Source organism: Marmota flaviventris, chromosome 17 (genome assembly GCF_047511675.1).
Source record: "Marmota flaviventris isolate mMarFla1 chromosome 17, mMarFla1.hap1, whole genome shotgun sequence".
NCBI lineage: Eukaryota > Metazoa > Chordata > Mammalia > Rodentia > Sciuridae > Marmota > Marmota flaviventris.
In genome coordinates this window covers 42,227,952-42,242,656 of record NC_092514.1, presented here as the reverse complement: position 1 = coordinate 42,242,656, position 14,705 = coordinate 42,227,952, and the positions used below count along the sequence as shown (strand labels likewise).

Here is a 14,705-nt window from a genome sequence, read left to right as displayed (position 1 = left end):
GGAAGCAGGAGTGTTAAATTTTTTCTGCATTAGTAAAGACCTTTGTTTTTAGGATAAATGTATTTTCCACATTAGAATAATGCACATCTATCAGCACTAGTTTCCAGAACTAATCTATATCATGTTATTTAACAATTCTCACATACCATCTTTAGAAATCAAAATCACCTCACAGTAAATTGTCTTTCCACTTGACTTCAGTAGCTAAAGTATGTGTATGTGATAATTTCCTCAAATATATTCAAGAATGGTGAAGGCTACGCATAGATTAGGAATAGAGAACTCTAGGGCTGGAGATATAGCTCAGTTGGTAGAGTGCTTGCCCTGCATGCCCAGCACCAAATCAATCAATCAATCAGGAATAGAGAACTCTAATTTGGCCAAATGTAGAGTCTCTTCATGATGCAAGATATCCACATTTAAAAGTTCACTAGATCCCTGATTAGTCTTTACAAGAGTACTCACAGAACAAAACTCACACAAGTGTGAGAAAATCCATGATGATCTGTAATTCAAATTAGCATGGAACATATTCTGTTCTGTCATAAACAAATATAACAAAGGGTCACTAGTCATCATTAACCTTTCCCATGCCATATCATTTTCCCCACTCTCCATTAGTGCTTATGGTGCTGTACTCATAAAACTGTTAGTTGTCATTAAGAAGTCATCACATAACAAGAGAAAACAGAGACATTTTTACTAAATCAATTGATGACACAGGGTTTAAAACATCATAATATGACAGTTATGAGGAAACTAGAATATATGGACCAAGATTTTATAAATATATCAAAATAATCTCATTGAACAATTTTAATATTAAAATTTTTCCTTTAACACTACCATAGAAAATTCTTCATTGGTATATATAAGGAAAGTCAAATTAACTGTTTTAAAAAGCAAAGAGTAAGAAATCTAAAAGTTTGAAGATTAATTTTTACATGCTATTTGGAAATTCAGAAAATGTTTAAAGGATCACTGCCTCTAAGGAGTTCCAAGTGCATATGCAGTTAATATATTTTATTCTCACAATTATAAAATGAGAGAAAAAGTTAAACACAGATTAATCCTTCTATGTAATAAAAGAGGTAAATAACCTTTTGATGCCACAGAAAAAGTTGTCATCGGACAGGAGAAAAAGGGTGATGATTACTCTTGTGAAGAAAATGAGTTAACAGTGAAGTAATTTCAAGATAAAGACCTCCTATCCTAGAATCAAAGGCCTGCCAAAGGGGGTCTACCTGGAGAGTCTCTCCATGCTTTATGTTGGTACTAAGAAATATACAACAAAACAGTGAACCTCTTCTAGTGTTCGATAAAGTAATCATGGTAATCATTCAGGTGAGCTTTGTTTATATAATAAAAATAATCTCAACTTCCAAAACTGGATTAAAATGATCCAAAACTGACAAAGTCCTAGAACTTCACTATCATCTCAAACTCAAAATTAGTTTTACAAAAATTTTTGAAGTAAATTCTGATAAACAAGGAGTCAAACATCATGAATAAGAACCAGCAGAGAAAGCAACATAAATAGACCCAAAAGGCAAACATGAGACTTATCAAGAACAGACGTTAATATGACGTCTTGCACCTAAGTGAATTTGATAAAGTGAGAAAATGGAAATCCAGAGAACAGAAACAATCTCTATTTTCTAAAACATTTTATCAAGGAATATGTGTTCAACACTTTTTGTTCATTTATTAAGATTATCACATAATTCTGTCCTGTTAAATGTGGCAAAATATACTCACATTTGAGTGATCAACCAGCCTTTTATTACAGAATGATTCCAAGTTGACTGTGACTCACACAATTTCCTATATATTATTTCTTTTTTCCTGCAATTCTACCACTGAGCACCATCCCAGCCCTTTTTATTTTTTACTTCGAGACAGGGTCTTGCTAAATAGCTGAGACTAGCCTCAAACGTGAGATTCTCCTGCCTCAGCCTTCCTGACAGCTGAGATTTCATGTGTGCCTCCCAGCCCACTTCATAATGCTGCTATCAATTTTCTTTATCAAAGTAATCTGGCATCATAAAACAAAATTAGGCAAAAGACACTTATTCTCTGGAAGTGTCTTTATAATATTGTTATTGTTTATTCTTAAATCTTAGATAAAATTCTCTAGAGAAGGTTTCTAGATCTCTTTGTGAGAATTTAAAAATAGATTTTATATTCCCTGAAACAGAAAAGCACAGTAATTACTGAACAACACGATAAATTTTCACAAGTCAACACACAACAACCCATAATGTAGCAACAACAGAACGAAGAATATATTTAAAATGCCAAGAAGTCATTTCCCTGTAGGTGCTATGCAAAACTGGAACAATTTTATTCCTCCGAAGGTCAATTTACCAACAAGTAATATCTCATATCTTCCTAGAGAATGCCAATTATCCAATATTTTCTACATAAAAACATTCAAATTGTGAAAGTAAAATGAAGGATCACTCTGTGGTAGGAGTTTCAGCAAAATAATTTGACAATATTTTTAAGGAAATTTTAAAATATCTATGTTCTCTGACTCGAATACAAAGTAAACAAATATTATATGGATATGAAAAAATTTTTCCAAAAATATTAATGACAACTGAGTTAGGTATAACTATAAGCTACCAGATCAGGGTACAATACACAACTGTAAGGAAAACAATTCTAAAAATTAAATGTGCATTTACAGACATACATAGACATACATGATTATCAGGAAATGGAGGGCTTTAGCGTTTATGGCTGTATTTTTTCCTTTATTTTGTAAATTTATAACCATCAACATGAATCAACACTAACATCAGGCAAAAACAATTAAAATAAATTATTACTTTATTCAAAGTAAACATTGCCAAAGTTAATAATGAATTCTCATCAACCCATGACCTATTGGAAATTGACTAGATTAATGTGTTGTTTTAAGATATAAATTCTTACAGTCTAAATGTAGAAGACCTAACACAGTACCTCACAGTTCCCAACACTGTTATTTTCAAATCATATTAATCATAACCTCTATCCAGTATACCCACAGGGAAAACACTGAGCAAAGCAGGTCACTTTTCTTTTATGTAAACACACAAACACATAATAATAGCAAACAAAATCCAAAAAGTTGTCCTCCCCTTTATAACAGAAAATTACTCAAAATGCTAATATAATAAGCTATCCTGATCCAAGTGAGCGAGACAGATATGTCTGAAGAATCTAAAACACAGGCTTCAGCGTTATGTGTTACAAACTAAAAGAATAATACGGAAGAACCTGCTTAACTATGCCAACTTAGGTTACTCTTTGAAATAGCCACCATTATTTTTGCAAAAAAGAAAAGTGAGCATTCTTCAAAACATTTTTGAAATACAAATACATAATGCTATAAGTGTAAGGACTCATTCATTATTTTCCTTCTGAGTAAAAAATATGTAATGTTTCTCTCATCAAACCAAGGAACACATTCTAAAACACAACATATAAGCATTTGTGATCAATCTTGAAGTATTTTTGTATTTGTTTTACATAAAATGGTGTGACCTTTGATTCCCTCCCTGTGGTTTATTTTACACTGTTGTTCTTTTCTGAATAGTTGTGCTTTCTATTACATGCTGTCATTTAGATTAACTGTGTCATCCCTATTATTAGAACTGTTTTGTTGTCTACTTCATAATTCAAAAGGATAGTGGTTATTAGAATATCTTATAATCAGTATAAAGCTTACCACGCATCATCAAAATTGACCCTCCAACACACAAAAAAGTACTCATTTGACAAACGTGAAGGGGATAGCTCTTAACATGAAAGAACCTTTGAATGTGCCAGAGGATTGCCTCAAGTTTTCATAAGGAATTATATTCTTTTTATGTATTAAAAAAAAAAACCTCAAAAATGTTCAAAGATACACAGGGAAATCAGTGTAGGTAGAAGGATACAAATAGCAGACAAAGAATGCAGAAGTCACTATTTAAAACATGTAAAGCTTCTTTCAAATGTGGTATTAATTAGTTACCAGACTTTAATCCAGTTAACAGATTTTAAGATTTTAAATTGGATAAGGACAAACCCTAGAATCATTAGAACAGAAAATTTATTTACCTTTCAAGATCAAATACCAAATTATTTAATCATCAATTCTCATGAGTGAAAAAGAAAAAAAAATTCTGATTTACTTCTTCAGTTTATTCCACACATGTGAATGAAAATGGAAGGGACAATGCCAATACACTTCAGAAGCAAACCTGATAATTACTCCACATAATCACTACTCCTAGAGAAGACTGAGGTACTCACTTTAGCAGCACTAATGACTGTGGCAGTATAAGACTGAATGTTGTCTCCACAGGCTCCACCACGGGACTGATGACATCGAATCAACTGGGGGGAAAAAAGACAGAAAAAGTTCTATGAAGCTGTTTAAGGCTATTAGGTAGAGCTTATTTACTGAGCATAATGATGATGGTGGGTGGGAATGTTTGCATGAGTGTATTTCAGACAAAACAGCTAAAAGCCCTGCTGAGACACTTTTCCCCTTTTTATAATCTACTGGTGCCACTCAGGCAGTTTCATGCTCAACTACGGTTTTAATTACAAGAGGAATAGTCTTTAAGAATTCATAAACTCTGAAATGGTAGGATTTGGAGTCTGGCAGCTTTTCTACAAATAAATCTCAAAAACATAATCAAAGGATTTATACATGACTTCCTAACATTAAATATTTGACATGCTAGCAAATTGCATGTTTTGTCCTCTTAATTTCTCCACAAAGATTATAAAAGGAAACATAAAAAATAAACAAAAGATTTTTGCCATATTTGCATTTTCAATTTTGTCAGTGGAAAAGCAGCACAAATTGTACATAAATCAACTATGACACATACACTAGTGGTCCACTTCAGAGAGCTTACTGCTTTTACCATTAGGATAAAAAAGACATGCCCTCATCCGTGCCTGACATAAACAAATCAACCTGCCAATTTTCAAAGTGAATCGCTACTTTGATATGTATGAATCTCTAAAATGTGAAGCAATAAACCTGGATTAAATTTTCACTGGTCCTACACTTGCCATATTTAACAAAAAAAAAATCAGCCAGTTTTGTATGTTTTAATTAAAAAAATAAACTGATAATAGTACAGTATTACAACAATACTGCATAGTAATAAAAGTTTTTGAAAGCCTTTGGAATTCACTAAATATCTAAACCTAAAAATGCTTTGCATTGCTTAAAACCAGGATGTTTGATGATGATTAGCATGTAATCATTTTATTCTTTATTCACAATTTTGCTTCATCATTCACATTTGCAGGTGGGTGGGAGGGGGTAGTGCTAGGGATTGATCCCAGGGCTTCATATATGCCAGGCAAGTGATCTAGCTCTATGTGACAGTCCCAGAAAAACTCATATTACTTTTTAAAAATTCCTGTAAAAATATTCCTATAATAGAATGGAACACCTTTATATATCTGATATGCAACATCATGCTACTGTTAGGCAATCTCGGCTTTGCTACACTGAATAGATTTCAAGGTGAGTGGTTAGCAAATGTAAATAGTAAAATTAAAAAAAATCTTTAAATGATTATTTTAACTCATAAAAAGAATCTCTCTCTCTTCTTAATTCATCCACAAATACACATTCAAAGAATTGTGAAAATTATACCTCTGCTGCCTCCTACTGCATGAGCATAGAAAGGCAATATTTTGGAAAGGCTATTCTCTGTTCCCTGCTTCTGGTAATTAAAATATTTGGGGACAAATATGTAAAAATAAGCAACATTCTTACTTTTTCAATTTGATTACAACTCAGCATTTCTACAAATAAATTTTTATCTAAAACTTTTGGCCTGAAAAGTACAATTGTATCTTGAATAAACAAAATTAAAAGGAGAGAAATGAATTACAGTAGATGAGGTAGAGGGAGAAGATGGGAGGGGAGGGGAGGGGGGATAGTAGAGGATAGGAAAGGTAGCAGAATACAACAGTTACTAATAGGGCATTATGTAAAAATGTGGATGTGTAACCGATGTGATTCTGCAATCTGTATTTGGGGTAAAATTGGGAGTTCATAACCAACTTGAATCTAATGTATGAAATATGATATGTCAAGAGCTTTGTAATGTTTTGAACAACCAATAAAAAAAAAAAAAAAAAAATTAAAGATCAGTGAGAATTCCCTGTAGAATTCAAACATTCAAGTGGATTAATTTCTAGAAAATATTGTTAAGTAAAAAATTAGTATGCCAAAGAGCATATGTACTACTACATTCACTTTTGTGAAAGAAAGGGAAATATAAATTAATATATATAACATGTATTAAAATACATGAGCACATAGGGGCTGGGGTTGTAGCTCAGTGGTAGAGCACTTGCCTTGCATGCGTGAGGTCCTGGGTTCGATCCTGAGCACCACATAAAAATAAGTAAATAAAAATATTGTGTCCATCTACAACTAATTTTTTTTTAAATATATGAGCACATAAATAAAAAAAGAAAAATGTACCCAACTATATTTCAAAAAATACCATAATCAAAATGAAGACAGGAAAAAAGAGAGGGATGAAAGAAAGATTAATGAAAATAGTTATTTGTACACCTTCAGTTTTAGGCAGCAAAGGCAGCAGGCATAATTAAGTAAAAATACCATGAATTTCTCTTATTTGGCTTAACTTTTATAGTGGTGTAGGCAAGGAATATGTAATTATTTTTTATATCATAGAATTAATAAATGTGCTGAAGTCAGCACAAGTCTACCAAGCTAAAGAAGGAACATATAAACATAAAATGGAGAATGCCAGAAAGAACCAAGTGCAAATATCAATGTGAACTTGGGATTTCTAAATCACATATGTGCATATGCATGTGTTTGTACATACCCACACACACACACACACACACACACACACACACACACGTCATGCATATTTGCTAACTCATCGATGGAAAATGCCTAGAAGCAAAGACAGCCCAGTAGCAACACACACATCTACTAGAAAAAGTTTATTCTCTAAGTAATATTGCCCATTAAAAAGAATTAGGAGAGCCAGAAACAGATTCCAAGGCTGAGGAAGGATAAGTACAATATGAATTTGGACATATTCTTATGCCAGTTAAGTAAACAAATTTTTAAAAACTAGGAGTATATGTCATGATTTCATAGGAACAAGCCTGAAGGCACTCCCACTGTCCAACTCTGGGACTATTTGAAACTCGAAATGATTAAGGATGGTAGTTTTGTCAAGTGTATGTTGAATTTGTGCACTAAGTAATCATGATTTTAAAAATTTAAAAGTGTGATTATTTTTAATTTGTCTGATATTTTCTCTTGATTAAATTCAGATTATGAAGTTCTGGCCAGAAGACTACTGAAGTAATGTTTGGTACTTTCACAGCACACACCACATCTGGAGACACATGTTACACATCTGTCCTTTTTCAGTGACGCACTTTTGTCATTTGAACCCAAAATAATAATCATGCTAGTTTAAAAAATGACTAAAGCTGAGCCTAGGAGAACATGCCTGTATGCCAAGCATTTGGGAGATTTGAAGTGGCATGATCACTTGAGCCTAGGAGTTCAAGCCTAGACTGAGTGACAAAGCAAAACCCAGTCATTCCAGAGGGTAGAGATTTACTAGTTCTGTGACTTTCATCTTTTACTTTACTCACTACATCTTGATTTTATCAGTAGCTACTTAATAATGTTTTATAACATATATATTATATAATTTATAACATGTATACTATAGAAAATTTTTATCACACAACCAACAAAAATACTAATCTTCTTTTTAAGTCTGTAATATTTTTTAGGTTTTATTCTATATTCATATGCAGGGTGCTAAATGACAAAAGATATTACATTTTCTTATGTAAAATTTAGATTTGTTTTGCCTTGAATTGTACATAAATAAAACTTACTCTATAAGTTAATATCTTCCTTTACTATGAAAGTTTGGTAAGTAAACTTGATAAATAACTGGAAAATTCAATAAAATATGAGCCTGTGTGATTTAATTACTAAAGCAAATGGCTGCACCCTTGTTTAGATCTAGTTGTGGATGTCTAAGGTCAATTAAATTGTTCTATGCCCTGTTTCCAATATAACAATGTTGGTACTTTCCAATATAACAATGTTATAATGGAAACAGGGCATCTCCTGACTTCTAGCTTTACAGAAATGGCTATCTTTTCACTACTACTATGGGAATCTCAATGCTGTGTTTTATTAATATGGTAAAACTCTTTAAATAGAAATAAGCCTAAAAAATAAGGATTGTACTGAGTCTTGGTTTAATGACAATTTCAAACATGTATGAATTGTTAAAAGAGCCCAATTATTGATTGCACAATCAAAATAAATATTTGTTATTGTTAATCACCAACAGGTCATATATAATATAGAAAATTCTTAAAACATTTGGTCTACTACATATTACTCAAACATGGGCCATGTCTTACCTTGTTTTCTGCATAAGCAAGCCAGCGACTCCCAAGAGCAATAGGATTCATATTTGGCCCAGGGCAAGGATAACAACCTGAGAATTTCAAATGGCAGTATTGAGAAATTTCTTAGTAATTTAAATGTTGATGTATCATATGTTGGTACTAGAAAAACAGAAAATTAAATGTTTATATTTTTTTCAAGTCTCATAAATCCCCATAATACTAGTCATTACTTTAAAAGCTAAATGAGGTGCATTTTTCCTCTACTTAGTTTCCTTTTAGGATTGACTCTACCCCATTAAAGAAACAAATCTGGGAAAACTGTTAATCATTCTTTTGCAATAACTGGGCATTTTATACTGTTATTCCTGAACAAGAAAATAAAGTTTAGAGAGAGACCCCTCAAAAGTTCCCACGTTCTTCAACAATCAATGAAAAAAATTAAGAAAGGAAAGAGAAAGCCAAGAATGGGTTCTGGAAGTTAAGAGCAAAAGAAAAATAAGACTATCAAAATACACCAAAGAGAAATGATGATACCAGGTGGTGAAAAAAAAAGGACAGATACAAAGGTAGGGGGACAATGAGGACAAGCAACCCCCAAAGGGTATCTCATAAAAAATATTGGGGAGGTGCTGGGGTTGTGGCTCAGTGGTAGAGCACTTGCCTTGCATGTGTGTGACACTGGGTTTGATCCTCAGCACCGCATATAAGCAAATAAAAATGAATAGAGGTCCATCAACAACCAAAAACATTTTTTAAATGTTGGGGAACCATAAAATATCTACATTAAGCATTAATTTCATTCTTTCTACTTCCACTACCAGTCAGTAATAAAAGTAGATTGTTGCATGACATATATTTATTGTTGATTCATTTTCTATCTTCTTGTAACTTGATCAGAGGGATACATAAAGTCAAGGATTTGTGTCCTTCTGTTCAACTCTGAGTCTCCCCTTTCTTGAACATTATCTGACAGCAATTACTAAATAAAGGTCTGAACAAATTTAAAAATAAACTGAAACTAATCAAAGCATATTTATAAGGTATTATTAAGGTATAACAGTACTCTTTAAAGAATTTTTTTTCAAATATCCAAATAGTAGGCTAAGTTACAGATCTTAATTTAAAGCCATTTTTAATAGAAATCCTTCTTTAGTATATATTACATGCTTCCCTAAATTCAGAAAGCCCTTCGAGAAACACGGCATCATTCTAACTATGCTACTATTCCTATACTCCCAAGCATTGAAGAAGCCCACTTTCCTATCATTTCCACTAGAGTACAGTTTTCAGCTGGGTTCCCTAAACTGTCATACAATTTCTAATTTTTATTTGTTAAAGAAGACAATTAATTTACAAAGAAGAAAATGACTCTTAGAGAAAGCCTATATGTCATATAAAACAAAACCTTTTGTCTTGTTCAAAAAAATTATTTGCATATGGTTTAAAGGAATGTTTGTGATGGTTTGGGTTTCTGGAAAACCAATCTGTGAGTAACCCTGATATTACTATATTCAGTGACTGCCTGCTCTGGTGGTATACAGAGGACAAAGACACTGAAAGTTGTACAAAGACAACACATCCTAATATATATTCTCTAATATTTATTGTGTAGTATTTACATAATGGATTTGGCTCCCAATTAGTAAACTAATAGTATTGATACAAAATTATACTTTATAAATGAGTGTATATTCCACTGAAATTAGCAGAGTTAGAGAAATTAAATTCCTTTTTACTTTCCATCAGGAAAAACAAAACAAAACAAAACCAAATATCCATGAATGGTGGCATCACATTAGAGGTATCTAATCTCATAACTAGCTCTTCAGAAGTCAACATAATCTAACTCTGGTAACTACTTCAACCATTACTTAATGCTATTAAGTGTAGTTTTTTATTAATACTAAAGGATTATAAGAGAAAACAGTTTATGATTTATTCCACTTTTTCTGAGTCCATGTTTTTAGAAAGTCAGTGGACCTCAAGAATTATAGTGTATTAGAATGAAAACAGTTTTTCTGCTCACTGAAACAATATTTTATAGCTGGGATCAGCAGAACATCAGCCACTCAGCACTATCCCAACTTTATAAGCATGACTCCAATAAAGATTAACCTTTGCCTCCAAATAAACTTTGAAAACAAGTGAAGGGGGAGAAAAGATGTAACCTCTGTAAAAATAGGACTAATTCTAACATGCTTACAACGTCATTGAACTAGATAAGAAAGAGCTGGGTGTTAAAAATATTTGGGTTTCACAATTTAAACAAAGAGAAAATTCAAGAAGGGCACATGAAATGAAGAATATTCCATAAACAAAGTTGTAATTAAGAAGGCACATGAGAATGATACAAATTTACATGGTACCCTCCCAGAAAGTTGGTCCTAATGGAGAGGTAGGTTGAGCCCCTTTCAAAAAGGAAGGTTTAACTACTCTCCAAGACACTCTACCTTATTTGTTGGCCAAATAAAAACTTCAGATTTTTTTTTAAATACCCAGGCACCTACATTTACAATGAAGTGACTTTTGATAAAGGAACCAAGGTAAGTTATTGGTGAAAAGATATTCCATTCAACAAATGATGCTTGGACAACTGGATATCTACATGCAAATGAAGTTGAACCCTTACCTAATATAAAATTAATTTGAAATGAATAAAATGATTAAACTCTTAGAAAAAAATAAATAAATCTTCATGACCTGACAAAAAACAAAAGACAAAATCAAGAAAGTGAAAAGACAAAATGGGGAAACACTTTTGCAAATCATATATCTCATAAGTGACTTGCTTTCAGAATATAAAAAGAACTATTACAATTCAATGTTGAAAAGACAAATTTTAAAAAGAACAAAGATAAACAAATGGCAAATAAATACATGAAAAGTTTTCAACATCATTAGCTAAGAGGGGAAAGCATACAATTGAAAAAGTTTGTAACCAAATAGTCAACCCAAGAGAACTAAAAACATATGTCCATATAAAAACTTGTACACTAATGTTCATATAAGTGTAAGCCAGAGTCCAAACTTATAAACAAATTAAATGTCTTTCAAATGATGACTAGATAAGATGTGATATTCCATACCATGTAATATTATTTCACAATGAGAAGAAATAAGGATAGATGTCACAAAATGAACACTAATTTTATCTGTGGTCAGGGAAACACACCAGTCACAAAAGACTACAGATTGTATTGACATAGAGAAAATACTATGAACACCATTCTGGAAAAACTCACAAACACACAAAAGACTAATCATCACATGAGATTCATTTCACTATCATACAGCTGATAATGAGACTTTTTAGGTTTCATTAGCTTTGAGATAACTTCTGCTTTATTTTTAGTTTTTTATATATATGAAACACATCATCAACTTCAAAGTACTGCCATTGTAAGACTCAATGGGTGGGAATTATTTGCAGAGAATGGAAAAGTAGCAACTTAGTTCATTGCACATATATTCACTGAGTATCTAATATGCACTGGGGACTTACTAAAGCTCTGAAAATATCATGGCATCCTTGTCTACCTTGTGCAGAATCCAAAAGCACAAGTTTAACTTTTAACTAAAACTGGGCTTAGATCTCATATGACTCTACCAAGCCCTTATGTAAATGTTACAAACTTCTTTCTTTTTAAAATATTTTAATTAGTGCATTATAACTATATAGAATAGTGGGGTTCACTGTGACTTATTCATATGTGCACATAATTTGCTCCAATTCATCTGCCAGTGCTTCCCCTTTCCTTCCTATTCCCCTTCCTCTACTCTTTGAGTCTTCCTTCTATTTATTTACATGCACTTTTTTTTCATTGGTGCATTAGAATTACCCATAAAAGCAGGATTCACAGTAGTACAGTCATATGTGCATATAGCATAATTTGGTTGAATTTACTCCCAAGTTCTTCTCCTTTCCCTCCCTTCCTCCTTCATCCCCGACCTTCCTCTGCTAATTTCCCTTCTATTTTCATGAGATCCCTTTTTTAAATTCTCGTTCTTTCTCTCTCTCTAGCTTCTGCATATGAGGGAAAACATTCAACCCCTGACTTTCTTGTTCTGGCTTATGTCATTTAGCAAGATTTTCTTGAGTTCCAACCATTTAACCACAAATTATATGATTTTATTTTTCTTTATCATTAAGTCTAATTGTGTATATATGCTTCTATTTTTTTTTAATCTGTTCATCTCTTGACCAACACTGAGCCTGGTTCCATGACTTGGCTAGTGTGAACTGCACTGCTATAAATATTGAAATGCATGTATTGCTATAGAATGCTGATTTCAGTTCTTTTGGATAAATACCAAAGAGTAGAATAGTTAGATCAAATGGCAATTCCACTTCTAGTCACAAATATTGTTTCCTTTTTTTTTTCTTTTTTAAAAATATTTTCTTTAGTTGTTGATGGACCTTCATTTTATTCATTTATTTATATGTGATGCTGAGAATCAAACCCAGTGCCCTCACACATGCTAGGCAAGTGCTCTACTACTGAGCCCCAGCCCCCATTGTTTCTTAATATAAAAAGTAAAGCTGCTCTTTCCAAAATTAAGACTTACTAAAGCTCTGAAAATATCATGGGGACTTAAGGTCCTTTAAATTCATTTGTTTTGTTCCATTTGTTATTCATCATTAACATAAATGAAAAACACGCATACTAACACTAATACCATTAAGAATATAAAAAGTAACTTTTCCTCCTTAAAGAGGTCAGTGGAAAGAGAATGCTTAGTGAACAATATTTTTCATTTTTTAAAAATTGAAAATCTTTATTCAACTCATGATAAGTCATATTTTATTCATTTATTATGAACTCAAATATTTATACAATTACTATTAGACCATATATTCTTTCTTTTTTAACAGTTTATATTCTTAAAATACATAATCTAAATAAAATAAGATGTTCTATTTAAAATTCAGTTTACTTTTAAGAAGATTTCTGTGAACTTCAATATCTAAACTGTGGAACCAATCTAGATGCCCATCAGTTAATGAATGGATAAAGAAAATGTGGTATACACACACACACACACACACACACAATGGAATACTATTCAACACTAAAAGAGAATAAAATCATGGCATTTGTGGGTAAATGGATGGAATTGGAGAATATAATGCTAAGTGAAGTTAGCGAATCCCGAAAAACCAAATGCCGAAATGTTTTCTCTGATATATGGAGGCTGATTCATAACGGGGTTGCAGGGAGCATGGGAGGATTCGATAGACTCTAAATAGAGCAAAAGGAAGGGAAGCTGGGGGGGGGGGAAATGGGGGTAGGAAAGATGGTGGAATGAGATGAACACCATTACCTTAAGGACATGTATGAAGACATGAATGACGTGACTCTACTTTGTGTACAACCAGAGATATGAAAAATTGTGCTCTATATGTATAATATGAATTGTAATGCATTCTGCTGTCATATAAAACAAATCAAAATAAAAAAGATTTCTGTGAATTTAATATTTGAATATAATGTTTCTTTTCCTACTAGTTCTTTTTAGTTACACATGACAATAGAATACATTTTTATATGATTACACAAGCATGAAATATATCTTATTCTAATTAGGAACCCATTCTCGTGGATACACACCGTGGTGAAATTCACTGCAGTGTATTCATATATGTACACAGGAAAATTATGTCAGATTCATTCCACTGTCTTTCCTTTTCCTATCCCCCATCTCTTCCCTTCATTCCCCTTTTCTGATCTATTGAACTTCTATCCTCCCCCAGGCTTATTGTGGGTTAGCTTTCACATATCAGAGAAACATTCAACCTTTGGTTTGGGGGAATTGGCTTATTTCACTTAGCATGATAGTCTCAAGTTCCATCCATTTACTGGAAAATGTCATAAAGTTACTCTTCTTAATGGCTGAGTAATACTCCATTTATATATATATATATATATATATATATATATATATATATATATATATATATATATATACATATATACACACACACACACACACAACATTCTCTTTATCCATCCATGTATTGAATGGCACCTAGGTTGGCTCCATAGCTTAGCTGCTATGAATTGAGCTGCTGTAAACATTGATGTGGCTGCATCATTGTAATATGTTGATTTAAAATTCTTTGGAAATACACTGAGGATTTGGATAGTTGGATCAACTGGTGGTTCCATTCCTGGTTTTCTGAGGAATCTCCATACTGCTTTCCAGAGTGGTTGCACCAATCTGCAATCCCACCAACAATGTACGAGTGTTCCCTTTTCCCCATA

At 32.4% G+C, this 14,705-nt stretch overlaps 1 protein-coding gene across 9 annotated transcripts in view; it reads right to left on the bottom strand.

Moving 5' to 3' along the window:
- The window catches only part of Bcas3 (BCAS3 microtubule associated cell migration factor), a 575,514-nt gene that overhangs the window by 405,847 nt on the left and 154,962 nt on the right, over window positions 1–14,705 (bottom strand). For all 9 annotated transcript variants that reach the window (XR_011705010.1, XR_011705011.1, XM_071603381.1 and 6 more), the window contains exons 10-11: window positions 8,455–8,531; window positions 4,288–4,371 (exon numbers count right to left, since the gene is read on the bottom strand). Coding sequence is in view for 7 of the 9 variants with exons in the window: in XM_071603381.1 (XP_071459482.1) it covers window positions 4,288–4,371; window positions 8,455–8,531 (161 nt within the window). In the remaining 2 variants the exon portion in view is untranslated. The remainder of the gene's footprint in view (window positions 1–4,287; window positions 4,372–8,454; window positions 8,532–14,705) is intronic.